We start from the raw sequence: 27,499 nt of genomic DNA on the forward strand, positions 1-27,499 counted from the left end.
CTCCAGAGGGTCCCAGGGATTATTTTCCACTGTCTGTCATTCATGGTTCTGTTTGCAAATCTATTTTACTCTTCCTTCTTGATATTTCAACTTTCTTTGCTAAACAGTTTAGCACCGTCAGCACAGGAGGTGGGTGAGGGCCTGTACTGTGCTGGACAATGCTTAAACATTGTCTCTCAGGAGGAAAAGAAGTGTGCACGTGTATTCATGTAATTTTTACTGATCTAGAGGATACAGAGGGCACAATTTTAGGTAATAATGAACTATACAGCACTCTTTAGTGTGAAGTCCACATAGCCAGTTGAATCTCACAGAATGTTTTCATTGATTTTTGCAGAACTCTTTTTCTCCTCAGCCAGTCTGTGGGTCTAAAGGATGAGTGAGTCCAGCTCTGACATGGATGCCAATTGATATTTATTTATTTTTAAAAATTTTAATGTATTTTTTTGTTTGGTTTTGAATGACAGAGGACAGAGTATGAGCAGGGAAGGGGCAGAGAAAGAGGGAGACACAGAATCTGAAGGAGGATCCAGGCTCTGAACTGTCAGCACAGAGCCAGATACAGGGCTCGAACCCGTGAACTGCGAGATCATGACCTGAACCAAAGTTGAATGCTTAACCGACTGAGCCACCCAGGTGTCCCACTGGTTGATATTTTAAATTAGTGAAGAAGACAAAAGTGAAGCAATAAAGGTGCATGCTAGAACTTCATTTGTTTGCCCTGTGATTATTGAATCAGATAATAGTTCTTGAATCCTGGAAGAATATCTCCTCAAGTCTTGGTCCCCTTTACTCACTGTGGGACAGCTACAGGCATGACGCTTTAAATTTCATTTGTACCTGTTGTTTTCCACAGGCGAGAGATTTTGCTACTCAGGGGACCTTTGGCAATGTCCAGAGACATGTTTGGTTGTCACAGCTACAGAAACGCTGTTCCTGGCATCTAATAGGTAAGGTCAGGGGCATCTCTCTTTCCCAAAAAGAATCATCGGGTCCACGGCTGAGAAACTCTAATCTGTATTATTAATGTTCCCTCCATAACTATTTAAAATTTAGACAATAGACGGGGTGTCTGGGTGGCTCGGTTGGTTGAGCGTCTGACTTCGGTTCAGGTCATAATCTCACAGTTCGTAGGTTCGAGCCCCATATCAGGCTCTGTGCTGACAGCTCAGAGCATGGAGCTTGCTTTAGATTCTGTGTCTCCCCCTCTCTCTGTCCTCCCCTGCTCATGCTCTGTCTCTGTCTCTCAATAATAAATAAAAACAGAGATTTCAAAGTAATATATTAGATCAGTGGTTCTCAAAGTGTGGTCCCTGGGTCAACAGAAGCTGCCTCACTTGGGAGCTTGTTCCCAAAGCAAATTATTGGGCACGACTCCAAACCTCCTGACTGAGATCATCTTGGGAGTGGGGGCCAGCAGTCTGGGTTTCCAGAAGCCCTCCAGGGTGTTCTGAGGCAAACTGAAGACAGGGCCACCGTGTTCCATTATCTAGCTTTTAAAACCAGTTACATTCTGTCCTTTAGGACAGCAGCAAAACCAACCCAGGTCATTCTGATTACATTTGGCATTTATTCCACTCTTCAGAAATGGCCAAAAAATCTCTTTTTGGATGAGTTACTCCAACAGAGCAATATTCTCATCAATCTTATGTTGATTTTGACTATCTCTTCCCTTAGACAATGACTCGTCTTTTCTTTCTTTCTTTTTAAGTTTTATTTATTTTTTTTTAGTAATACCTACATGCAACGTGGGACTTGAACTCATGACCCTGAGATCAAGAGTCATGTGCTCGTCCGACTGAGCCAACCAGGTGCTCTTGGTCTTTGGTTTCTGTGAATTCTTTATCGTAGCCCCATATATGCTATTAAATCATATTTATCTTATATAATTTAACTTCAGGGTCTATCTCTTGATTCCCATGCTAGGTGGTAACATCCTCAAGGGTCGGGACCAGGTTTTTTATTTGGTTTAGGCCGTAGAACCGAAGGTGGTGCAGAGGTCACAGAAAACACTTAAATATTGGTTGAATAATTATGGAGATTTACACAAAATTTTCCATCCACTTCTTTGCTTTCTTTTAATGGCATTATTTAAAATTTATCACATGTAATTTCTAAAGTATATATGTTAGAAACATTTGTAACGAATGTCAATAATTAAAACAAAATATGACTGCTCTCTGGATAGTTTCTCCACATTAAGGAATTTGTGTCAAATTATGGTGTGAGGAAGAAAAGACGAATCACCAATGGTTACATTTTGATATGTTTCCTTCCAGTCATTTTTTTCTAGGTTTATACACTTTTCTAACCAAAGAGAGACCATATGCTATATTTCTAGTTTCATTAGTTTACTTTTTTATGAAGCATTATATCACAAGCATTCTCATATAATTGAATATTTTCTGAAACCTGGTTTTTAATGTTCCATATTATTGTGTTGTATCTATGAACTACAACTTATGTAACCATTCCCCTATTTAGGATATTTGGGTTGCTTCCAATGTTTCACTTTTTATTTATTTTATTATTATTTTTAATGTTTATTTTTGAGAGAGAGAAAGACAGTGTGAACAGGCAAGGGGTAGAGTGAGGGAAACACAGAATCTGAAGCAGGCTTCAGGCTCTGAGCACTCAGCACAGAACCAATGTGGGGCTCGAACTCATGAACTGTGAGATCATGTCCTAAGCCAAAGTCGATGCTTAACCGACTGAGGCACCCAGGTGCCCCTAATATTTCACTTTTTAAATAACCGCTGTTACATATTGGGATGAAAATGGACACGTTCTACCTTAGAGTCTTTTTTCCTTTCTGTATTGAAAAGCTTGTCAGTTTCTTTTCTTTTTTTTTCTTTCTTTTCTTTTTCTTTTTTTCTTTTTTATTGTTGAGAGAAAGAAAGACAGACCATAGTAGAGGAAGGGCAGAGAGAGGGAGACACAGAATCCGAAGCAGGCTCCAGGCTCTGAGCTGACAGAGCCCCTCAATGTGGGGGTCTAACCCATGAACCAAGAAATCATGACCTGAGCTGAAGTCGGACACTTAACTGACTGAGCCACCCAGGCGTCCCCAAAAGCTTGTCAGTTTGCTTGTTCAAGTACACATCTTTCACTGTTCCATCTCAAACCTTTATCAGGATTAAATGCACATGTTTACAGAAACATAAAAATCTGTGAAAGTCTGAAATGTAAAAGAAGCCTGTTTATGGTAGCTACTTTTTTCTCTGGTTTAACATTTACTGTCTCTTATTGGCCAGCTGTCCTTTTGCTGTCAACTTCCATTACTGTTATGGCCATCTCTGTCCGTCCTGCATTCAGATCCTTGTTTAATAATCCCTAAAACAGGAAAGTGCTAACAGATTTTTTTGCTTATAAGTGAATTATAAGTGACTCTGAAAACAGATATCTACATAAGAGTGTTGCCATGCTTATTAGTTCAAGGAACTTTTTTTCTGTAAAATATTTTAAGCTTTCAAAAGCCCTAAAAATTAGCAAAGCCTCTTAGGTCAGAGAGTGAGTTAACTTCGTATGTTGATTTACTTCTGGTAAAAGGCAGGTATCTTTTGGACAACATGTAACCAACACAACACATGTATACAAAACTTTGTAAACTGATTCAATAATTCTCTACTGTCTTTATTTTGATAAATCATCTTACCTAGTCAACTGATGTAACTGAATGATATTTCTTTCCTTTTTGAGTGGGAAGAACTAACATGTCAAATATTGTTCAGTTATGACTCAACTAGAATTTGAAAAACAACTTCAATGGCATAGAACCAAAGATTAATGGTTTGTAAACAGTTCTTAGGGTCTTTTAAAAATTAAAACCATAGGGGAACCTGGGTGGCTAAGTCAGTTAAGCATCCAAATTTGATTCAGGTCATGGTCTCATAGTTAAGGGGTTTGAGCCCCGCATCAGGTTCTGTGCTGACAGCTCAGAGCCTGGAGCCTGCTTCAGATTCTGGGTCTCCCTCTCTCTCTGCTCCTCCCTCCCTCAAGCTCTGTCTCTCTCAAAAATAAATATAAAGCATTAAAAAATAAAATAAAAATCTTAGATATTATTTTTCTCCACAATTTTTCTTCTTGGGTTGGACTTAAAAAAAAACACAATTTCCGATTACATCTCCAATCATGTCACTGAAAATCTTGATTGCTAAACACATGACCACAAAAATGATCTCACTTAGCTTAGGGTAAATGTTCAGTTATGACCAAGGTATGTAAGCAATTTAGAAGTGAGGAAGAAGAGACATTTACTTCTGAAATGACTTACATTCTTGTAGTTGCTTAACTTTACAGGCAATTTAACGGGCTGGCAATGAACACTGCCCCTTTATTCTATACTTATGAGCGAATAGTATTGTTTAGGTGTTCCCCACTCCAGTGCATTCATATTGGTAAGCAGGTAACTTGGAGCACTGATGTGAATTTATGGTATAATGAGTGAAGATCTGGCTCTAGTTAACATAACTGAAGTGTTCTATGAGGAGACTTTTGCACCTGAACGAGCAGGTACAAGCAGGTGTAATAGCTCCTCGTTAAAAATACACCATGACTCGTGTTTCAGCCCACTTTCAATTCTATCCGCTAGCATAAAAAGGCAAGCGCGCTTCCGGAGGGCGCCGCCAGGGGGTGCAAATCCACAGCGGCTTCGTCAACAACAGGGGCCCTGGAGCGCTTCCTTCCTTCCTCTCGCTCACCTCAACTTCCGCCGGAAGCGGTTCCTGTCAGTCGTTGTCCTCCGGCGTTAGAGCTTGTTGGCGTCGGGCTCGCGGCGCCTGGCTGGCCGCGGCTGGAACCGAGGAGCTGGAGACGGAAGCTCGGGCGTCAACCCGGGCAGCGAGATGGACGTTCTGAAGTCGGAGATCCTCCGGAAGCGGCAGCTGGTGGAGGACAGGAACCTGTTGGTGGTGAGGATCCTCGGGGCTCGCGGGGCTTTGGCGATCGAAGACGTGTGTGTAGACAGCGGCGGCGGGGGGGGGGGGGGTTGCTGGGACTGGGGGGAACGGAAAAGGGGTCCTGGCGGGCGTGGAGCTTACGAGAGTCCCGCCAGTACCCCCAGAGCGGCCCCTTGAGGCCCACCCCCCGACACCTCCCTGGGGTGTCTTAGGAAGTGGGGAAACGCCCCACATTTGGGCACGTTTCCCCCCCAGCTGTCCCTTATTCCTCGAAGTTTCCGTGTCTGCGCCTTCTCTCCCCTCTGCGGTGTCCGTGTTCTGCGAACGTGCCCCAGTTCTTGTACCCAGCTCAGAGGGAGGCAGGTCCAGGATTATTTAATAAAAATCTCCCATCCGTCCTGCTCCTGAAATCTGGGTTTTTACTACATTTCCCCCGCCTCCTTCCCCCAACACATACAAAAGTCTGTGGCCAGCTCTTCGCTGATGGGACGGCTAAGGCTGCTGTGGACAAAACAGTGGAATAAAGGGAGAAAGGAAAACTACTTCCTTAACTGATCTTTGTTGCTTTGTTGCGTTGTGTACCAATAACTTAGACCAGCTGTTCTCAAAGCTTTGGGCCTCGGGAACCGTTTACACTTCTCCAAATTGTTGGGGATCCCAAAGGGCTTTTGATGATGTGTTTATTGATATTTACTGTATTGCAATTCAAAACTGAGAGGTTTATATATATATATATTTTTGAAGTTTAGGTGATGTACACAATTATTAGTTTCAGGTGTATAGCAGCCTCGGCGATTACAAATATTAGGAAATACGCACCGCGGTAAGTGTAGTTAACACCTGTCACTGTACAAAGGTGTTCATATATTTCTGACCAGGGGCGCCTGGGTGGCCCAGTCGGTTGAGCCTCTTACTTTGGCTCAGGTTATGATCTCACAGTTTGTGAGTTTGCGCCCTACACCGCGGTCTGCGCTGACAGCCTGGAGCCTGCTTCGGATTCTCCGTGTCCCTCTCTCTCTGCCCCTCTCCTGCTTGTGTTTTCTCTCTCTCTCTTTCTCAGAAATATACGTTAAAAAATACTGACTGTATTCCCAGTGCTGTACTTTTTATCTCCATTTCTTACCAGTTTTATAACTGGGGGTTTGTATCTCCCTCTCCTTCACCTGGTTTGCTCATCCCCACCCCCTCCACAATCACCCGTTGTATGTATTTATTAGTCTCTATTTTATTTTTTTAGTTTCCATATATAAGTGAGATCACATGGTATTTGTCTTTCTCTGACTTCAGCTGGTGTAGTACCGTCTAGATCGGTCCATGTTGTCCCAAGTAGCAAGACTGCATTCTTTTTTTGATATGCAGCTACATAATTTTATATAGAATCCATTGATTTATAGTCCGTATCTTTCTGCATCATAGTGTCCCGAAATAGTTTTCAAAGTTTTCACAGCCCCGGTCTCAGTAAGAAATTTTTGTATTTTGCTCTGTTATGATTGTAGAAAAAGTTTCGTAAAACCGGTCTTACCTTAATTATGTGCATTTCTTTTTTTTTTTTTAATTTTTTAAAAAGTTTATATTTTTATTTTGAGAAAGAAAATCCCAAGCAGGCTTCAAGCTGTCGGCACAGAGCCGGATGTGGGACTAAAACTCATAAACCATGAGATCACGACCTGAGCCAAAACCAAGAGTCGGGTGCTTAACTGACTGAGCCTCCCAGGTGCCCCGAGGTGTGATTCTATCATGTGTTTTGTTTTAATCTGTTCTGTTTGATTAAAAACAAAAAAACAACAACAACAGGTTGGGGATCAGTGAATTGTTACAGTTCCCTGATCTGTAGCTGGAAAACACCTGTCTATGTTAAATTGTTCTTCCTGAAGGGCTGCCTCAATTTGGTCATTTCGAGTGATGTTGCAGCTTTTTATTGTTAGTCTGATAGTTGACATAGTAAATACTGTGAGTGCCTCTTTGTTAGATTAGAGAAACTCCAAAAAATAGCCTCCTATCATCTGTCCTAAGTGTTCTGCCTGGTGTAACTACTCAGAGGTAAATGGAGCCGCTGCGTTGTTCTAATACCAATGCTTTGGAGCCCTGGTGTTCGTGAATCTTGATTAAAAACAAGTTTTTTTTTTTTTTTTTTTTTTTTTTTACTGTTTATTTACTTTTGAGAGTGGCAGAGAGAGAGGGAGACACAGGCTCCAGGCTCCTAGCTGTCAGCACAGAGCCCACATGGGGCTTGAACTCACCCCCCGGGACATCATGACCTAACCCGAAGTTGGATGCTTAACCGACTGAGCCACCCAGGCGCCTCTGGTGAAATTTGGTTTAACATGGACCCTCATTTATGTGGAAAACCCAAGGGTGCTTAAGAAACACTTTCAGCAGTTTTTGTTGTAGTTATGCAGATGGTCTTTGTGTAGACTTTTAGCTTTATTTTCCCCCCAGTATCTTATTGAGTGTTTTCTGTGTGTGTATGATCCCACACTCTGCCACAGAGAATTTAAAAAAAAAAAAAAAAAAAGTAAGGCTTGATCTTGTAAGGAGCATGCATTCAGTTTCACAGAAAATAAGCCAACAGGCAAGAAATTCCTCCCCTTTTCTCCTATTAAAATGGATGCGGTATCACTTGAAGCTCAGGTCGGACCTTCCACCTGCACACTGGATCCCAGCTCCTTTTTAGCATCGTGAACCTTAATGTCCCACCCTCTTCCTTCCTGTGCCTTCAGTCTGCCAGCTTATCTGCACCAGCACTGAAACATACTGATGGCTCTTCCATCTTTAAAAAAAAATTTTTTTTTTTTTTTATAACCAAGCTTCTTAAAATGAGTTGTAATTCTACTCTCTCCTTACGTGATGCAGACTGGTTCCTGCCCCCACAGCTGTACCGAATCCCTTCTAATCAGGGACAGCAGTGCCCTCCGTGTTTTCCTGACTGACCTCAACAGCCCGTGACTCTTGACCCCTCTCCTTTGTATATATGCCCCTCTGCCTCTCCTCCTTTTGATGCTAGAACTCAAAGGATCTTTGACTTAGAAAGGTTACGAATTAGTGGGGGTACTTGTCTGGCTCAGTCGGTGATGAATATGAATCTTGGTCTCAGAGTTGTGGGTTTGAGCCTCATGTTGTGTGTAGAGATTACTTAACAACAAAATCTTAAAAAAAAAAAAAAGACCAAAGATTACTAATTTCTGTGCTGGTGAAAATCTGTGCCCATGACACCCTAGCATCAGGTTGTTGCAGCCCTTCTGAACCCGTTTGCAGTTTTCAGCTCTTTGAACTTGCCTTCTGTATTTAACGGTCAGTGAGTAGCCTTTGAAGTTTTTTCTTTTTAAGTATGGCCCAAAAACAGTGTGGTAGAGACTTTGCTGCAGAGTAGTTTTTTTTTTTTTCCAACATTTTACTATGAAAATTTTCAAATGTATAGAAAACTCAAAATAATTGCACTATAAACACTCCTCCCTACTGCCTAGATTTCTGCAATGAAACCTGCATTAACATTTTACTATCTTTGCTTTTTCATGTAACTGTCCATTCATTAATTCATCTGACATTGCAGAAACGACTTTATTTTATTTTTTTAATGTTTTTTTTTTAAATTTATTTATGAGAGAAAGAGAGCGAGAGAGAGACAGTGTGAGCAGGGGAGGGTCAGAGAGAGAGGGAGACACAGAATCCTTAGCAGGCTCCAGGCCCTGAGCTGTCAGCACAGAGCCTGACGTGGGGCTCAAACCCACGAACCGTGAGATCATGACCTGAGCCAAAGTTGGACGCTTAACTGACTGAACCGCCCAGGCGCCCCCAGAAACGACTTTAGAGTGGTTGTAGTGGTCAGAGCTTTTTAGGTTCAGGGATGGGCTGTTTCAGTTTGGTTTCTTCAGTTTGGTGAAGGGGCACTCACAGCTAAGTGTTTCAACTGTTACAGATTAACAGAAGGCTGGGACAGCACGTGAAGTGACCAAAGATGAGGTAGCTCTTCTGTAACCATGTAGACCTGTGTTTTTGCACTGTAGAAGGGGTATTGAAAACAATTTAATGATCTTAATATATTTCAAGTTAAGTTGCAGACGTTGGTACACTTTACCCCTAAACCATTTGCTGTGCTTATCCTTTCATTATTCTTTTTGTGTGTATATTAAGAAACACACATATCAGTGAATTTTGACAAGTGCCTCTGTGTAATGCCATCGAATATCACCTTGTCCCATCTTCGGTCATCCCCTCTGGCCACAGAAGCCACCACTGTTCAGGTTTCTTTCCACCATGGTTAGCTGGCCTGCTCTAGAATGTCATGTAGGTGGGATCATACTGCGTGCTCTCTGTTCCTCTCTTTTTAATCATAACGTTTTGGGCTGTTTGCTCCTTTTTCTGCTGAAGAGTATTCCAGTATTCCACTGCATACATAGCCCCAGTGAGTTCATCTGATCTGAGGTTGGCGCCGGAGCTGTTTGCACGATTTAGCTCTTCAGAGGAGAGCGGCTGTGAAACCGTGTACGCGTCGTGGGTTTTCATTTCTCTTAGGAAGATCCCAGGGAGTGGAATTGCTGGGTGGGCGAGGAAGTCTGTGTTTTTCCAAAGGGCTTGGAGCATGTGGTCCGTGCCCCGGCACAGACCGTCCGGATGCCCTCTGTTCTGGCCCGAGGTTTGTGCTGGCGACTTCTGTCCCGCTTTCTGGAGGATGTGTCGGGATACCACAGGGTGCTTTTAATTTGCATCTGACCATTTCTCTCTCTTATAAAGTGTTAGAATTGCTTGCATAGTTTTTAGTTAAGTTGGTTGCCTTTTTTTTTTTTTTTTTAACCGTGTTGAAGGAATTCTTCATATTTCATGGTTGCCAGGCCTTTGTCAGATTGGTTTTGTGAATGTTTTCTCCCAGATTAGGGGTTTTTAATTCATTTTCTTAATAGTGTTTTTTGATGAGGAAAGGCTTTTAATTTTGAGAAAGCCCAATTGATCAGTTATTTTGTTTCTTGGTCTGTGTGTTTTGCCTGGGAATGTAAATGAGTACAGTGAAGCAGGGAAAACGTTGGGCGGTTTGTTAAAAGTTGAGCATACCTCTACGGTACAATCCAGTCACCTTAGGCTTTTACTCAAGAGGGTAAGCTATTCTCTTATGTTTTAAAACCTTCATGCTTTTATTTAATAAACTGAGTTCTGAACAGTTCTGAATCCATTTTTTTTGTGTGAGGTAGGGATGTGGTTTCCTGCATTCCTGTGGTTATCCCATTCCCCACTATTCACTGAAAATGGTTTTCCCTTTGGACGATTTTGGTGTCTTTAGAAATCAAATACTTGCGTTAAGCGTGCCTCCGTTCTGGGAGCTCACTTCTGTGCCTGTGAGCTCCCTGTTGGTCCTCAGGCCAGTGCCACACTGTTGATTCCTGTAGCTCTGTGGGGGGTTTTAAGGTCAGGCAAGGTAAATCCTACCATCAGTGCTACTAGCTTTTCTTTTTCCTCTTCCCCTTCCGCTCCTTAGTCTCTGGTTGTGATGCTTTATTTTTGAGCAGCTTTATTGAGGTGTAATTGACATACAGTAAACTAGAGTATACAGTCGGGTGCGTTTGACATGACTTGACACCTGTGAAACTTTTCACCCCAGTGAAGACTGTCAGCATGCCCATCTCACCCCAGAGTTTCATTTTCCCTCTTGGTAATCCCGACTTCCTGCCCCTCCCTGTACCTCCCAGCCACCCTGTCCACAGGTAACTGCTGATCTGCTTTGTCTTTAAATTAGTTGCATTTTCTAGAGTTTTACGTGAATGGAATTATTCGGTATGTTTTCGTTCTTGTTTACCATCTTTCATTAAGCCTAATAATCTTGAGATTCACTCGTGGCTATGTGTATCAGTACTCAATTATTTTTGATACTGAACCATATTCCACCATTGTACGAATACCCTCAATTTATTCATTAAACTATGAAAGACATTAGGGTTGTTGGCAGGTTTTGGCTGTTAAAATAGAGCTGTGAACACTGGTGTACAGGCTTCTGTATGGACATAAGCTTTCACTGCTCTTAAGGAAAGGCCACGGAGTGGAATGGCTGGGTCATGTATTAGGTACGTTTAACTTTATTTTCTTGAAGAGTTTCTGTAAGATTGGATGCTTCTTCTTACAGGTTTATGAAATTTTACATGTTTTATAGTATGCATAATTATAAAACAGATTTCATCTGTGCAAAGTGTGTTTTTGTATAGTTTTCTCCTTGGGATGTTATCAGTGGTAAGATACAGCCACCAGGGATTCTTTGACACTTGATAGTTCTTGCATTTTGAAAAGCATTGTGTCTTCCCCCCCTCCCCTTTGATGAGGACTTTTAAGATTTATGGTTGTCAACTTTCAAATATATAATACAGTATTTTTATTTATCTATTTTGAGAGAGCGAGAGTGAGTGCACGAGTGCGTAAGTGGGGGAGAGCCAGTGAGAGAGGGAGAGAGTCCCAAGCAAGCTCCATGCCACTAGTGTGGAGCCTGACACAGGCTGGAACCCACGAACCGGGAGATCATGACCTGAGCCAAAATCAAGAGTCAGGTGCTTAACTGGCTGAGCCACACAATTGCCCCATAGTACAGTGTTATTAACTGTAGTCCCTACATTGTACTTTATACTCCTTGAGTTAATTATTTTATAACTGGAAGTTTGTATCTTTTGATAATCACCCAAATCCCCTAGTCCCCCAACCTCTGCGTCCTTGTATTTGTGAGCTTGGCTTATTGTCAGAATTCCTCATATAAGTGAGATCATACATTGTCTTTTCTAACTTACTTCACTTAGCGTAATGCTCTTAGAGTCCATTCATGTTGTAAAAGTCAAGATTTCACTTTTTATGACTAAATAATACTCCAGTGTGTGTGTGTGTGTGTGTGTGTGTGTGCGCGCGCGCGTGTGCGCGCACACACGAGAGAGAGAGATTTTTTAATCCATTCATTCATCAATGAAAAAGTTGTTTCCATATCTTGGCTATTGAAAACAACGCCAAAATGAATATGAGGGTGCATATATCTTTTCGACTTAGTGTTTTCATTTTCTTGGGATAAATGCCCAGAAGTGTAGTTGCGGAATGATACGGTGCTTCTGTTTCTAAGTTTTGGAGAAGCCTCCACACCGTTTTCCACAGTGGCTGTGCCAGTTTACATTCCCACCAACAGTGCACGAGCGTTCCTTTTTCTCCACATTGTCTCCTACACTTGTTATTTCTGGTCTTTTTGATAGTGGCATTCTGACAAGTGTGAGGTGCTATCTCCTGGTTTTGGTTTGCATTTCCTTGATGATGAGTGATGTTGATTAGCATTTTTTCATGTGTCTTTTGGCCATCAGTACATCTCCTTTGGAAAGATGTCTATTCAGACCCTCTGCTCATTTTTAAGTTGAATTATTTCTTTTTTATGCTATTTAGTTGAATGAGTTTGTTGCGTATTTTGGATATTAACCCTTTATCAGGTATGTGATTTGCAAATATCTTTTATTCCATGAGTTGCCTTTTCATTTTTTGATGATTTGTTTACCTTTCAAGAAGCTTTGTAGTTTGCTGTAGCCTCATGTGGTAATTTTGCTTTTGTTGCCTTTGGTTTTGGAGCTGGACCCAGAAACTTCTCGTCAAGACTGATGTCAAAGAGCATATTGTCTGTGTTTTCTTCTAGGAGTTTTTTGGTGTCAGGGCTTATATTCAAATCTTTAATCTATTTTGAGTTGATTTTTGTGTATGGTTTAAGATAGTAGTGTAGTTTAATTCTTTGGCATGTGGCAATCCAGTTTTCCAGTTTTCCCAGCACCATTTTTTGAATAGACAACCTTTTCCTGTAAGTATGTGGCTCCCTTGTAAATTAATGGATTATACGTGCATAGATTTATTTCAGGGCTCTTTTGCATTCTTCTTTGTGTCTGTTTTTATGCCTCTATGTACTATTTGGATTCCTGTAGCTTTGTATCCTGGTTTTAGATGAGGGAGCTTGATGCCTCCCGCTTTGTTCTTTATCAAAATTACTTTAGCTATTGAGGTTTTTTAGGATTGTTTATTTTTCTAAAAAATGCCATTGAAATTTTGGTAGGGATTGGATTGAATTAATAGATGACTTTGAGTAGTGGGGACATTCTCCTAGTACAGGCATACCTTGGAGCTTCTGTAGGTTTTGTTCCAGACCACTGCAATAAAGCAAATAGTGCAATAAAGTGAGTCACATGAGGGTTTTGGTTTCCCAGTGCATATCAAAATGACATTTGCACTGTACTGTTATGTGCAATAGCATTAGGTCTATAAAAATAAAACTTAATTTAAAAATACTTTATTGGTGAAATGTGCTAACCATCACCTATACTTTTAGTGAGTTGTAGTCACTGATCACATATACCATAGCAAAAATAATAAAAATGAAAAAGTTTGAAATATTGCTAGAGTTGGCAAAATAGGGCACAGACACAAAGTACACAGATGCTGTTGGAAAAGTGGCGTCAGTAGGTTTGCTCAATGCAGGGTTGCCACAAATCTTCAGTTTGTGAAAGACGTAATATCTGTGAAGCACAGTAAAGTGAAGCTCAATGAAACTACATATACCTGTAACTAGTTCTTCCAGTTCGTGTGCACAGACCATCTTTCCATTTGTTTGTGTCTTCAATTCCTTTCATCACTGTCTTAGAGTTTTCAGTATACAGCTTTTTTACCCCCTTGGTTAAATTTATTCTTGGGTAGCTTATTCATTTTGATGCAGTTGTAAATGGGATTGTTATCTTAATTTCTCTTTCTGGTACTGTTACTAGTGCGTAGAAACAGCAATGTTTCTACATTGATTTTTGTGTCTTGCAGGTTTACTGAATTCATACTAATTCATTTGTGACACCTTTTTGGTGCAGTGTCTACAGTTTTCTATGTATAATATGTCATCTGCAAATAGTAATAGTTTTACCTTTCGTTTTGGAATTTTCTTGTATATTTTCTGTGGCTAAGACTTGTAGTACTATGTTGAATAAAAGTGGTGAGAGTTGACATCCTTGTTTCTGATCTTAGAGGAAAAGCTTTCAACTTTTTCACCATTGAATATGGTTATCTGTGGGCTTGTCATATTTGATCTTTCTTATGTTATGTTCCCTCTGTACCACTTGGAGAGTTTTTTTTTTTAATCATAAATGGATGTTGAGTTTTGTCAAACGCTTTTTCTGCATCTATTGAGATGATCATAAGATTTTCCCCCGTCCATTTTGTTAATGTGGTGTATCACATTGATATGTGGGCATTGAGTGAATCTTGCATCTCTATAATAAATCCCACTTGGTCATGGTATATGATTCTTTTAATAAATTGTTGAATTCGGTTAATGTTTTGTTGAGATTTTTCCATCTATATTCATCAGGAATATTAGCTGGTAGTTTTGTTTCCTTATGGGATCCTTGTGTGGTTTTGGTATCAGGGTAATGCTGGCCTTAAAAATGAGTTTGGAAATGTTCCCTCCTCCTTTTTTTTTTTTTTTTTTTTTTGGTTTTTTTTTTTTTTTTTTTTTTTTTTTTTTTTTTTTTTTTTTTTTTTTTTTTTTTTTTTTGCAAAGTGTTTGTGAAGGATTATTTCAATTCTTTGAATGTTTGGTAGACTTCACCAGTGAAGCCATCTGGTCCTGGACTTTTGTATTTTGGGAGGTCTTAGATTACTGATTCAGTCTTCTTACTAGTAATCAGTCTTTTGAGATTTTCTATTCCTTCGTAATTGAGACTTGGAAGGTTGTGGATTTTGGCATTTACCCATTTCTTCTAGGCTGTCTAGTGTGTTGGCATATAATTGTTCATAGTAGTCTCTTAGGATCTTTTGTGTTTCTCTGGTATCATTGTAACGTCTCTAATTTCATTTATGATTTTATTTGAGCATTTTTTCTTTTTTACTTGATAAATATAGCTGAAGCGTTATTAATTTTCCAATAACAACAAAACAGCTCTTAGTTTAATTTATCTCTTGTCTTTTTGGTCTCAATTTCATTTATTTTTACTCTGGTATTTGTTAATTCCTTCCTTCTACAAACTTTGGGTTTCATTTGTTCTTTTTCTATTTCCTTGAGGTGTGAAGTTAGGTTATTTTGAGATTTTTCTTGTTTCCTGAGGTAAGCATTTATTGATAGGAGCTATCCTCTTAGAACTGCTTTTACTGCATCCCATAAATTTTGATAAGTTGTATTTCCATTTTTATTTATTGAAGGTGTTTTTTGATTTCTCCTTTGATTTCATTGACTCATTGGTTGTCAGTAACATGTTTTCTTCCTGTAATTGATGTCTAGTTTCATACCATAGTGGTTGGAAAAGATGGTTGATGTGATTTCATTCTTAAATTTATCAAGACTTGATTTGTGGCCAATTCATGCTTTGTCTTGGGGAATGTTCCATGTGCACTTGAGAAGAATGTTCTGCCCCCCCCCCTTTTTTTTTTAAATGTTTATATATTTTTGAGAAAGGGAGAGAGAGAGAGACAGAACATGAGCGGGGGAGGGGCAGAGAGAGAGGGAGACACAGAATCCGAAGCAGGCCTCAGGCTCTGAGCTGTCAGCACAGAGCCCAAAGTGGGGCTTGAACCCACAAACCATGAGATTCTGACCTGAGCCTAAGTCTCTGGCTTAACCAACTGAGCCACCTAGGCACCCCTGTTCTGCTTTTGGATGGAATGTTGTGTATATATCTGTTAAGTCCATCTATTCTAACATGTCACTAAAGGCATCATTTCCTTATTCTTTTCTCTCTGGATGGTCTATCCATTGGATTAGCATTGTGTCTCTTCAGACTATGTTTGTCCTCCCATTTAGTGTATTACTTTAGGGATTTTAAGTCTTATTTTCATTATTCAGCAAGGTGTTAACCTTGCCACAGAGTTTTTGATCTCATCTATAGTATCTTTGCATATTCAGGCTATATATTTATATTTGTTGGCTTTCCAGTGTGTTTGAGCTCTTGATGATTTTTCTATCTCATTTATGTAAACACTAAAAACCTTAACATGATTGAGAAATGATTCTAAATTAATGGAATGTTGTCAGTCATGGTTGAATGTTTAAAATTTTGATTTTCCTTTATTCATATGGGCAGACATTTCAGGTGATACGGTAGATATGTTTCTGTACTTTAGACCTATGAACCTCAGTTTTATCATAAAGAAAGTGCAACTTGGACAGAGTCCAAGAATAACATTTGTAAAGTAGCATTTGAGAATTAGGTTCTGACTTAAAAGAGAGAAGTGCTTTTTATGTATATCTTTTGTTGATTGTCTTAAAAAACAGAGTGAAAGGGCCAATAGAAACGATAGGTGCTGGGGAAAAGAAAAAGCGAGGTGCTTCAGGAGAGAATCCAAAGAAATTTAACCATCAGATCACATGCTGTCTTAAAATGTGTACCACTCAGTTTTAGACTAGGTCTTTATTCATTCTACAGTTAATTCAACAAACTTAGAACTTGAGAATTGTGAATATATTTAGAAGGAAAGCAGATTTGTAAAATGAATGAACAAGCCCTAAAATCTGAATTGTGGCCACATTTCTAGATAGCTGTTTAGCTTTGGGCAAGTCATTTAACCCTCCTGAGTTACTTATAAAGGGGCTGTATCACTGATGCTTAAGTTTTAATACTCTACAGTTTTAGTTGTCATAAATGTGTCCCCAGCACTTTATATTTCAAAGTGTATTTTCAGTGTGCTTTATAAAATAATAATTTACAATTAGAGAAGTTTTAGTTGCTCTTTCAAACTCTTCTGTTTTTACTAAAGTATCTAAAGAGTGACATTTGAAACACGGTAGGGAACCTTTTTTTTTTTTTTTAATGTTTTATTTATTTCTAGGAGAGAGAGAGAGACAGTGTGAGCAGGGGAGGGTCAGAGAGAGAGGGAGTCACAGACTGAAACAGGCTCCAGGCTCTGAGCTGGCTGTCAGCACAGAGCCCGATGCGGGGCTCGAACCCACGAACCGCGAGATCATGACCCAAGAAAAAGTCGGACGCTCAACCGACTAAGCCACCCAGGCGCCCCAGGGAACCTTTGTTTTAAGCACCCTTTGTTGTCATGAAATAAACGGTCATGTAATACAAAGCAAAAAATATTTTTCTCATTATAATTCTAAAATGAGAAGCAACAATTTTATCATTAATAATTCATTCGGATGATTCAAAATTCCAGACCTCCCGAAGAGTACAATAAAGTTTCCTGCTAACCCTTGCTTCAGGCTACCCCGTTCCCTCCTCCACAGCAGTTAAGTTACTTCATGCACGTGAAACACATGTGGAAAAGAATCAAACGGATGTATAGCCTTTCTTTCTTTTTTTAAATATAAATGGCATATTAGATCTACTCTTCTGCACTTGGTTTTTTCATTTATTTAAAACATAAAAGTGGGATGCCTGGGTGGCTCAGTCAGTTGGGCGTCCTACTTCGGCTCAGGCCATGATCTCGTGGTTTGTGAGTTCGAGCCCCATTTCGGGCTCTGTGCTGACTGCCAGCTCAGAGCCTGGAGCCTGTTTCAGTCTGTGACTCCCTCTCTCTGTGACCCTCCCCTGCTCACGCTGTCTCTCTCTCTCTCCTAGAAATAAATAAAACATTAAAAAAAAAATAAAAGCAACTTAATGTTTAAAAACTTGTTTAACAGAACTGGACAAAATTTTGAAATTGAAATAGGAAAGGGAGAAACTGCAGTTACTAAAATGGAAGATGCTAGAAAATAAAATCATTAGGGATTTTATGTTTTAATATGTTTTAATAAATTGAAAAATCCAAGTGAAGTGACTAAAAGATATTAAAAATATAAGAAGTAGAAAATCTGGACAAACCAGTAAGTGAGGAAGAAATAAGAAAAGTCACCTGACAGCCAAGAGCGTAGCTATTGAAGGACCGCCTAAGATCAGTCACAGAAGATTCTTTGCGTTTGCACAGTGGACATTGTTGATGACCTCGGCATTTTTCACTGGAGCAGCAAGAGTGGAGGCCAGGTTGTGGCACGGCCGCAGAGAGAACTGGAGGTGAGGACGAGGATACAGAGGAGAGAACACATTTGTTGTCTGTTGTAAATGACACTTACCATCCTGCCTCGTGCAGAGTAAGGGGTATTTATGGTCGGAGAGTCTTGAGCATATTTAAGTGGTAATGGCCAGGAGCCCAGTACAGAGGGAAAACATGCAGATGCTGAAGAGAAAATAAATAATTGGTGATGAGAAGTCCCCGAGGAAGGCGGAAGAATTGAGAAGCAGAGTGCCGCTGGAAGGGACTGGCCTTGGGCAGGAGGAGGCTTTTCTCTTTGCTTCCAAAGGGAAGAAAGGATTGGTGGACTCCCTGTTCCATGGCTTCCCTCTTCTCTGTACAAAGTGGCTTCATCGTTTCTGAAAATGAGGGGAGAATGTGTACTGGTCAGTGTGGAGAATTGGGGAAAAAGCTGAATGGATAGGTGGGTGTCATTGAGGTCCAAGTGGTTTCCCAAATCGCTCAGCGCCCAGGGTGTGGGCACGGAGAGGGCCAGCAAGAGGGCTCGACTAGGCCCTGGGCTCTCACTTCTTGGTATCAGGACGCCTTTCCGTACTTCACTGGTGGATCCAGAGAGCTCTTGTTTACGTAGGATGTTTATTGATGATTACTCTGTTAGAAATTAAAACTGGGAAATTTAAAAATATTTATATTCTATGTTTACTTGTATTTCATACGATAATTAGCCCATACATGTTAACATAAATGTTTGTATGAAAACTTTATTCCAAAACAAAAGAAATTTAGCGAGAAGATTGACATTATTTTAGATTTTTGCAAACCTCTTTAATCCCTGGCATATTAGAAGGCAGTTGGGTTGTCCTGTTTCTCCATTCAACCTGTTGCGATGTGTGGTTTTCATTCAAGTATATGAAGAAACTTCATCCTCACACAGCTAGGTGGTTGGAAAAGATAGTATTTTAATAGCCTTTCAGATAATTATGGATATTTTTCTTTAATACAGAAAACTGCACAAATGGTAAGTTTCTTTAAGATTAGAGATTGGATTCTGATCTGAATCCGTGAACTTTTTTTTCTTTTTTAAGAGTTTGCTTTTAAGTAATCTCTACACCCAAGTTGGGGCTTGAAATTACAACCTTGAGATCAAGAGTTGCATACTCCATCAGTTGAGCCAGCCAGGTGCCCATCAGTGTAATACACAAAAAAATGTTCAATCTATTTATTGATCTGTTATAGTCTGGGTCTATTCTGCTTGTAGATCTTTTGCCAATGCATAATTTTGGAACTTGATTTTGTACTGTAATGGTTTGCTGAGTTTCATAGATCTTCTACATGTTACGTTCATTAAATGATACTTAATAATATCACCACCAACTGATCAGAAAAGCCTTTTAGTATTGGGAAAGTCATTAGGTTCACGGTGATGGCTGCAAGTTTACCACCATTGTGATCTTTCCTTGAAGGATGGAATTTTATCATTGGCAACAAATATTACCGTTTTCCTTTTAGTGACAGGCTTGCTTTGTTCAGTTTTGGGGAAATGTCTGCCAAATAGACTATCCTACTTCGTTATGAAGCGGAACTGCTTTATATGTTTGATTTCATTAAAGCAAATCTGAAAAGATACTAATACTCAAGGGCTGAGATTTAGTGGAATTATACTGTAACATGATATTGAAGAGGAGTGCCTGGCTGTCTCAGTTGGTGGAGCATGGGACTCTTGATCTTGGGGTTGTGAGTTTGAGCCCCCCTTGTTGGGTGGAGAGCTTACTTAAAAATAAAATCTTTTTTAAAAAAAGTTTCTGTATAGAAACTGGCATTTTTATTTTTCTACAAGTGCTTGTTGGTGAAGAAGGCAGTGAACTATGAGACATAAATAAAAATGCTTTTATTTTTATGCTGAGATTCCAGTGGCTTTCCTCACTGTTGCTTCTGTACCATCAGTGAAAGTGAAAGTGTGAGCACAGTAAAAATGGTGCGTATAACCTTTCAGTATTATTATGATAATGTGTTTGACCTTGCAGAACCTCTGAAAAGGTCTTAGGGACCCCTAGAGGTCCATGAACCACATTTGGAAAATTGATACTCTAAGATTTTTTTGGGTGTATTCAATGGAATTGAAATGTGGTAGTAAAAGGTACTGTAAAGATTGGACCACAGACTATGGTCTGGAGAGTATTTTACTTCTAAGAGGATACTAGTATGTGCTTGTCAACTTGTTGACATGGTGTATGACAGTTACATGCTCCCTGGTCATAAGAAACAGCTGGTGCTGACATAAGCTCTGGGGAGTGAAGAACTGTAGCAATACTGGATCAGTTCAAAGAATTTTAAGGACCTGAGTTCTAGTTGTGCGGGTTACTTAGAAGGCTCAGTAAGTTGTGAAGTTGTGAGCCTTTCCCACTCTCTGCTGCTCTCTCCCCTCTAAACTGGGGTTAGTATTATTCTGCTCCCACCTTTCTCAGGGTAGTTTTGAAGTTTGGATGATGCCATCTGTTCCTTACCCTAGGTCATACATTCTGCTTTGCATCTGTAAAGCTGTTTTTTGTGTGTGGTAGATGAGTCAGTAAATGTCTGTTGAGTTAATGAACTTTAACAAAACTGTTGACCTTGAGAATTCTAAATATACACAAAGAGAGAATTCTGTGATGAACCCCCATCTATCCTTGCCACCTCTCCTTGTCTTAACACCTGTAACTCTAGAAAAAGACGTGTTCTTTTATAAACAAGATAGGATCCCATCCAACAAAATTACATTTTGGTCCTTAATATCATTAAATATCCTCTCATGTTCAAATGTTCCCAGTTGAATTAAGATCTGTACATACACGTTTCTAGAGCTGGTTTGTTCAAATCAGATCCACACAGAGTCCACTTATTTTTGTTAACTATGACTTGTGGTTTCTTTTAATCAACATTTTAATCCCCCCACCCTTTTATGCCAGTAACATGTTAGAGAAACTGGCTAGTTTGATAAATGCCTCAGTATTTGCTTCCCAGTGATGGTGTTTAGCTTATTTCCCTGTTCCCTACATTTTTAATAAACGGGAAATTAGACCTAAATGGTTAGATTCACCTGCAGCTTTTGGGCAAGAGTACGTAATACTTGTGTGTGTCTCACAAAGGAGACACACAGTGTTTTCCTAATGCCAGGCTTGACCAGGGCATTCAAGTGTAGCAGTGTAATCTGTCCATTGTTCACCATCCACCTTTTTTTTGTCATGGTCCTAGCATCCATGATCATTGCCAGAGTGAATGAACTTGGGAACTGTGAGGTACCAAAGCACCTGTATGGAGGTATTATTGAGGTACCCTTATAATTACTACTAATAAATTAGGGCAGTATCTTTATTTGAGCTAAATCATTACTGGAATAATATCCCAAAGGCACAGCTATAGACAGTAAGAACATCCAAATTAGGGAATGTAGATTTAACAGTGAGAATAATTTTGTATATAATATAGAAAGAACTAATGTTTTTTTTCTTACAGATTTAGAGCCTGTCTCATAATATTGAGTCATATAAAAATAACTATTTTTTTTAATGTTTATTTCTGAGAGAGAGAGAGAGAGAAACAGCGTGAGCAGGGGAGGGTCAGAGAGAAAGGGAGGCACAGAATCTGGAACAGGCTCCAGGCTCTGAGCTAGCCATCAGCACAGAACCCGATGTGGGTTCTCGAACCCATGAACTGTGAGATCATGATCTGAGCTGAAGTCGGACGCTTAACTGACTGAGCCACCCCGGCACCCCCCAAAATAACTTTAAATGATTTTGTTAGTAAAGACTCAAACCATTTTATGTCTAGATTAAGAATATGATTTTAAGAATTGATCAGTACAAATACAGTTAATTGATAAAAAAGATTCCAAGTGACATTACCCTTGGAGCTGTCTGGGTATTGGCAATTAAGATGTCAGATAACAGTTAACCATGATCTTTGATTGTTTTTTGTTGGAAGAAAATAATTAAAGCATCCTATTTTACGTAGTTCATAATGAATTCGTTTGTAGAAATTATCGTTGAACCTAAGCATTGGGGAATTAAATGAATACAGTGTGAACATTTGGAAAATATTGTTTGTTTCTTGTTTTTGTTGGATATGCCTGTTAAAATGATACTACAAGAAAAATACTACATATTTAGAGAAGATAGATGATGGATGGCATGTTGAGGGAACCAACATGATACACCCCCTAGACCCCAGCTTTAGCATGCTCTTGAAAAACTGAAGTGTTGGGGTGCCTGGGTGGCTCAGTTGGTTAAGCGTCCAACTTCGGCTCAGTTCATAATCTCACGGTTCGTGGGTTCAGGCCCCGTGTGGGGCTCTGTGCTGACAGCTACCTCAGAGCCTGGAGCCTGCTTGGGATTCTGTGTCTCCCTCTTTCTCTGACTCTCCCCTGCTCGCTCGCTCGCTCTCTCTCTCTCTCTCTCTCTCTCTTTCTCTCTCTCAGAAATAAATAAAAACATTTTTAAACAATTTAATAAAAGAAAAAAGAACTGAAGTGTTTGTAGGTTGCCAATGGAAGATGAAATTTTACCCAGGGACCTATTAACATACTTCTTTCTTCAATAGGAAAATAAAAAGTATTTCAAGCGTAGTGAACTTGCAAAAAAAGAAGAGGAAGCGTATTTCGAAAGATGTGGCTACAAGGTATGGCTGCCTGCTTTTATGTTCAATTGCATATTTCTGAGTTTAAATTTATATAGCTAATGTTAAAGTGACAAAATTATTGATCTCTGTTCAATTTATCAATGTTATACGTTAGCCTATAAATGAGAAGCCTTCTGGAGAGGTATGAGTTCTTTTCTTTTTTCCTTCTTTTTTTTTTTTTTAAACATTGAATTCAGGAAAATACATGCATGACTTTTGGCTTGGAATGGTTTGGCTTTTTGTGGACAGCATGAAGTGGCTTGAGATCAAAGCTTGAATTTTGTTTCTTTGAATTCCTGGATCTGATTCTGCCTAATCTTCATCTCCACCACCAGCTCCTCTCCCCACCTCTCCCAATAAAAGTTGATTTTAAAGTTTCAAAAACATTTTGCTCATTCAGCCACAGTGGTACTACCAGTGGTATTTCCCCACTTTCACTTAAATATTTTAAGCCACTGTTTTTATGTTTGCATTGTTAATAATTCCTTTTGGCCCTAAACACCTCTGCCTGAGGTAGAATGCTGTATAACACTTATGTGCTTTTTGGTAATAAGGTCTGTTATATAGAGAATGTTTAGAAATATTAGAAACAAATGAGTGATCTGGAAGACTGTATATTTTAGAAGCATGACTAAAGTGTCCTTGAGGTTACACTATTATTACCCTGTTCAACTATTATCCTAGTTGAATAATTTATTGGGGTTTTTATTGGGAGGGGTTAAATGTTATGAGGTGAAGTTATGTTTAAATTATTTTAAAAGAAGAGCATATCTGGTTTAATACTTTTTAAAATAAGATTAGAAGTTGTGTTGAAATACTTTTGCCAAATCCTAAATTTGACATTAACTTTTGCTTGTGAACCATGTGTATAATATAACACTCTTGTGCATGTAATGGGGAAAGTCTGGAAATTAATTTATCTGGCATAGCATTTCTAAAAGGAAGCATGAGGAATGCGAATGGTATGTATATGCATTTGGTTTTATTTTGTGTTGGCAGAGAGCAGGTATTGGAAATGTAGTTTCATGTTTCTGATCGATGTTTAAATACAAAACTTTGCATTTGTATTTTGATGTTTTCCATAAATGTATTGATTTCACTTGCTTCTAGTTTAGGACATTAAGATACATTTTATGTAAAGAGCCACTGAATAGATAATAGGGCAGAAGAATCGTCATCTTGTCCATTGTTGTGTAACTCACACTTGGTCTGGAATGAGAACTATTTACCATGGGTTTAATCTGCTGACTTGTTGCTTTCACAGGTATTTAAATTTGAACCTTTTCAACATTTTGGTAACGTAGGAAAATAACTAAAAACAGGCAGTTTTGCCGTGTTTAAATGGCTTCAGTGATAGGTCAGTAGTTTTCTGCTTCTGTAGAGAAAAGCACTAAAGCAAAGTAACTACTGTAAAGATACTGCTTGTAGCACTGGGTCCAGTGGACAGAACTTCTTAGATCTTTCCTAAAAGTGGTTAACTGGCATTTTGTAATTAAAAATGCTTTTCATCCTGAATGTTTTGGAGAAATCCCTGTTTTTATGCTTAAAAAGAACACAGGGTTTTCTTTCTAGAATGTGTTAATATTTCCTTCTTGGTAGTAGGGAAAATGCAGCATGTATAACTTCTATTACTTTATGAGAACTGGCTTCCATTTAAAGGCTTGATGCTGATGTCATTGGTGAAAATACAGAAGTTGATTTTTTTACCTCCATTTTCTGTCCGCACTGTTAACACTAACATAACCGTTAGCCCTGAAGTATAGGGTCAGAAATTATATCCTTTTTAACCATACAGCCTTCTTAATGGACTGTGAGTATTTAATGTTAACCTATGTTAACATTAAATTTTTTTTAAAAATCTTTTGGGATTTTAAATTAGTTCCATGATCAGATGGGAAGCCATGTTTCGATATCTTTTTACAGACCACACCTTGGGGCTTACAAATGCTGAACTTAATTTTTTTAAACTGTGAGCTGGGCAGCAGACTCAAGAAAATACATGAAAAGATGCCCCTACCCATCCCCACCCGCAGGTTCATGCATACAAGAATGTCTGCTCTTGGGGTGGGGATGGGGGTGGGAGGTATGAGCAGAAAGGTGCTCCCTCTGTGGTTGGTGCTGTTGTGCTGTTACTGCCCCCCCCAAGGTTCAGAGCTCAGCCTGCGGGCAAATTGTGTGTAGCTTTGGGAGTGTTTCTACATGTCCAGCAGTGGTCTCGGGGCTCTTGGAATCCCCCCTTTCCAAAAGGAGGGTCGGAAAAAGCAGGAGCTTGAGGTTTCACATGTTTCTTAGAAAACACTGTTTTTTGGGGTTTGTTTTTGTTTTTGTTTTTGTTGAAACCCAGAGAAAGGATCAAATAACCCTGGAGGATGATTTTCTCAAAGAGGAGAAGTAAGTTGATGGTTGTTAAGAATAGAGTTTAACTTGTTTAGAGTCTAGGAGAAATGAGTCTAAACTTAAACCTTTGTAAGTTATAGATTTTGGAAATCATTATACATCTGTCACTTTTCAGTAGCAAGAGTGGTGTCTCCTGTGTGCGTGCTTGCTACCAGTGTCCCTGAGATGGAGAAGTGTGATGAGCTCTCAAAATCAGGCACATGTATTAGGAGCTTTTTCCTCAATGAAAAATTTAGAAAACCTTCAATATTCAAAACCTATTTAATTTCCATGAGCAGTTAATACATAGAATGATAAATACTACCTGTATTATCTTGCAAAAGCTGAATTTGATTTCTTTTGGGTATTACTATAGATACAGCCAAAAGAGGAGAACCAGAAACCATTAACTTCTTCGAATCCAGTGTTAGAACTTGAACTTGCAGAGGAAAAGTTACCCATGACTCTTTCTAGGCAAGAGGTAAGTGTATGTATGAGTGTCCTGAAAAAAAAAAAAAAAAACATCCACAGCATTTGCATTTATTTCCAGTTTCTTCCAGTAGGTTTTATGTCATTATTGCCAACACTGAATAAAAATACTGTGCAGTATTCATGAGGTTCTAAATTAATCTCTGCTTTTCTTGATACTCTTAAACTTTTAAAAGAATATATTTTTCTAAACTTTAGAAACTAAACACGTTGCACTAAATAAGTATATATACATTCTAAGTAATTATACTTAAATTATTTGTCTAAATTACTTTGTTTTTAATTTTTTTACTAAAAAATTTTTTGTGTTTTGTTTATTTTTGAGAGAGAGAGAGAGAGAGAGACAGCATGAGCAAGGGAGGGTCAGAGAGGGAGGGAGACACAGAATCTGAAGCAGGCCCCAGGCTCTGAGCTAGCTGTCAGCACAGAGCCCGACATGGGGCTTGAACCCCCAAACCGTGAGATCATGACCTGAGTCGAAGTCGGATGCTCAACCGACTGAGCCCCCCAGGTGCCGCAGATTTTGATTTTTAATGCAGCATGACACTGTCGACTCCAGGCTGTGGTCAGTGAGTTCTCGGCTGACTCTAGACTTGATTTTCCTTCTGTATCTGAAAGTTAACACCCCCTTCCATCTTTATACTTTTCTCATGTGTTCTGGTTACACAGATGGAGGCTTTGCTGAAACAGCCAAAGGAAGTGGACACGTTACAGATTTTCAGATGTGACAGTAACTCACTAGATCTGTTAATGGAAAATGAAAGAAAAAATAACCATAACTGGCTTTTTCTATTTAAATTTTGAAATACGTATTTGGTAACCTAAAGGAGGAATTATTATTACTAAAAACATAGGAAGTACTACTATTATTGTTAATTTTTTTATAGGTTATCAGAAGATTGAGAGAAAGAGGAGAACCAATTAGACTATTTGGAGAAACTGATTATGATGCATTTCAGCGTTTAAGAAAAATAGAGATCCTCACACCAGAAGTTAACAAGGTAAGAAGTCAGAACAGAACTCGAACAATATCCCTGTACCACATAAACTAGAATAGTATGGAGTTTGAGCAATTGTGTTATTATAGGGAAAAATGGAAAAATAAAGTTGCCAGACTACCGCTAAAGTAATTTTTAAAGTTGAATTTTTAAAAAAGCACCTGTCTAATTTAATTATAAGCACCTATCTTAATATAATTAATAGCACCTATCTTAAGCATACAGTTCAGTGCATTTTGACAAATTCTTATAAATGTAACCACTACACTTAGGAAGATACACAAGTGTTTTCCTCACACGGAGAGTCGCCTAGTGCCCCTTCTTAGCCAGTCCTCCTATTCCTTCTCCTCCATGTGTGAACAACTACCTTTTAAAATTCTACCTCTGTAATTAGGTGGAACTTAACGGAGGACCATGGGGGAGAAGAAGGGGAAAAATAGTAGGGGAGAGGGAGGGAGGCAAACCATGAGAGACACTTGAATGCTGAGAACAAACTGAGGGCTGATGGGGGTGGGGGGAGGGGAAGGGGGTGATGGGCATGGAGGAGGGCACTTGTGGGGATGAGTACTGGGTGTTATGTGGAAATCAACTTGACTGTAAACTATTTAAAAAATAAATCTATAAAATTCTACCTGTGTAGATTAATTGTGCTTGTTCGAGTATTTCATGTAGATGGAATCATGAGAGCATGTCTGGCTTCTTATGCCAAGCATAATTTTTAGATTCATCGTTGTTACTGCAGAAATCAGTAGTTTGTCATTGTTGACGGTATCCAGTTGTCTGAGTATACAACCATTTGTTTCCAGCTTTGGGCTATTAAGAATAAAACGGCTAATGATGCTCAGCATCCCTCCTCATCAGGGAAATACAAATCAAAACCACACTGAGATACCACCTCACGCCAGTCAGAGTGGCTAAAATGAGCAAATCAGAGAACTCTAGATGCTGGCGAGGATGTGGAGAAACGGGCACCCTCCTACACTGCTAGTGGGAATGTAAACGGGTGCAGCCCCTCTGGAAAACAGTGTGGAGGTTCCTCAGGAAACTAACACTAGAACTCCCATAAGACCCAGCAATAGCACTGCTAGGAATTTACCCAAGGGATACAGAAATGCTGAGGCATAGGAGCACATGTACCCCAATGTTCATAGCAGCACTCTCCACAAT

The 27,499-nt window shown here is 39.4% G+C and overlaps 1 protein-coding gene across 2 annotated transcripts in view; it reads left to right on the forward strand.

Annotated features, from left to right (window-relative positions):
• Positions 1 to 4,687: 4,687 nt before the first annotated feature.
• The window catches only part of PRPF18 (pre-mRNA processing factor 18), a 56,022-nt gene continuing 33,210 nt past the window's right edge, over positions 4,688 to 27,499 (forward strand). The window contains exons 1-4 of one of the 2 annotated variants that reach the window (XM_039240043.1): positions 4,688 to 4,910; positions 22,392 to 22,469; positions 25,222 to 25,326; positions 26,222 to 26,335. In XM_039240043.1, coding sequence (XP_039095974.1) covers positions 4,845 to 4,910; positions 22,392 to 22,469; positions 25,222 to 25,326; positions 26,222 to 26,335 — 363 coding nt within the window. In that variant the 5' untranslated portion in view covers positions 4,688 to 4,844. The remainder of the gene's footprint in view (positions 4,911 to 22,391; positions 22,470 to 25,221; positions 25,327 to 26,221; positions 26,336 to 27,499) is intronic. The other variant, XM_039240044.1, reaches the window with a different exon arrangement.

The sequence above is a fragment of the Hyaena hyaena genome, unplaced genomic scaffold (assembly GCF_003009895.1).
Source record: "Hyaena hyaena isolate Hyena2069 unplaced genomic scaffold, ASM300989v1 scaffold_165, whole genome shotgun sequence".
In the NCBI taxonomy this organism is placed as follows: Eukaryota; Metazoa; Chordata; class Mammalia; order Carnivora; family Hyaenidae; genus Hyaena; species Hyaena hyaena.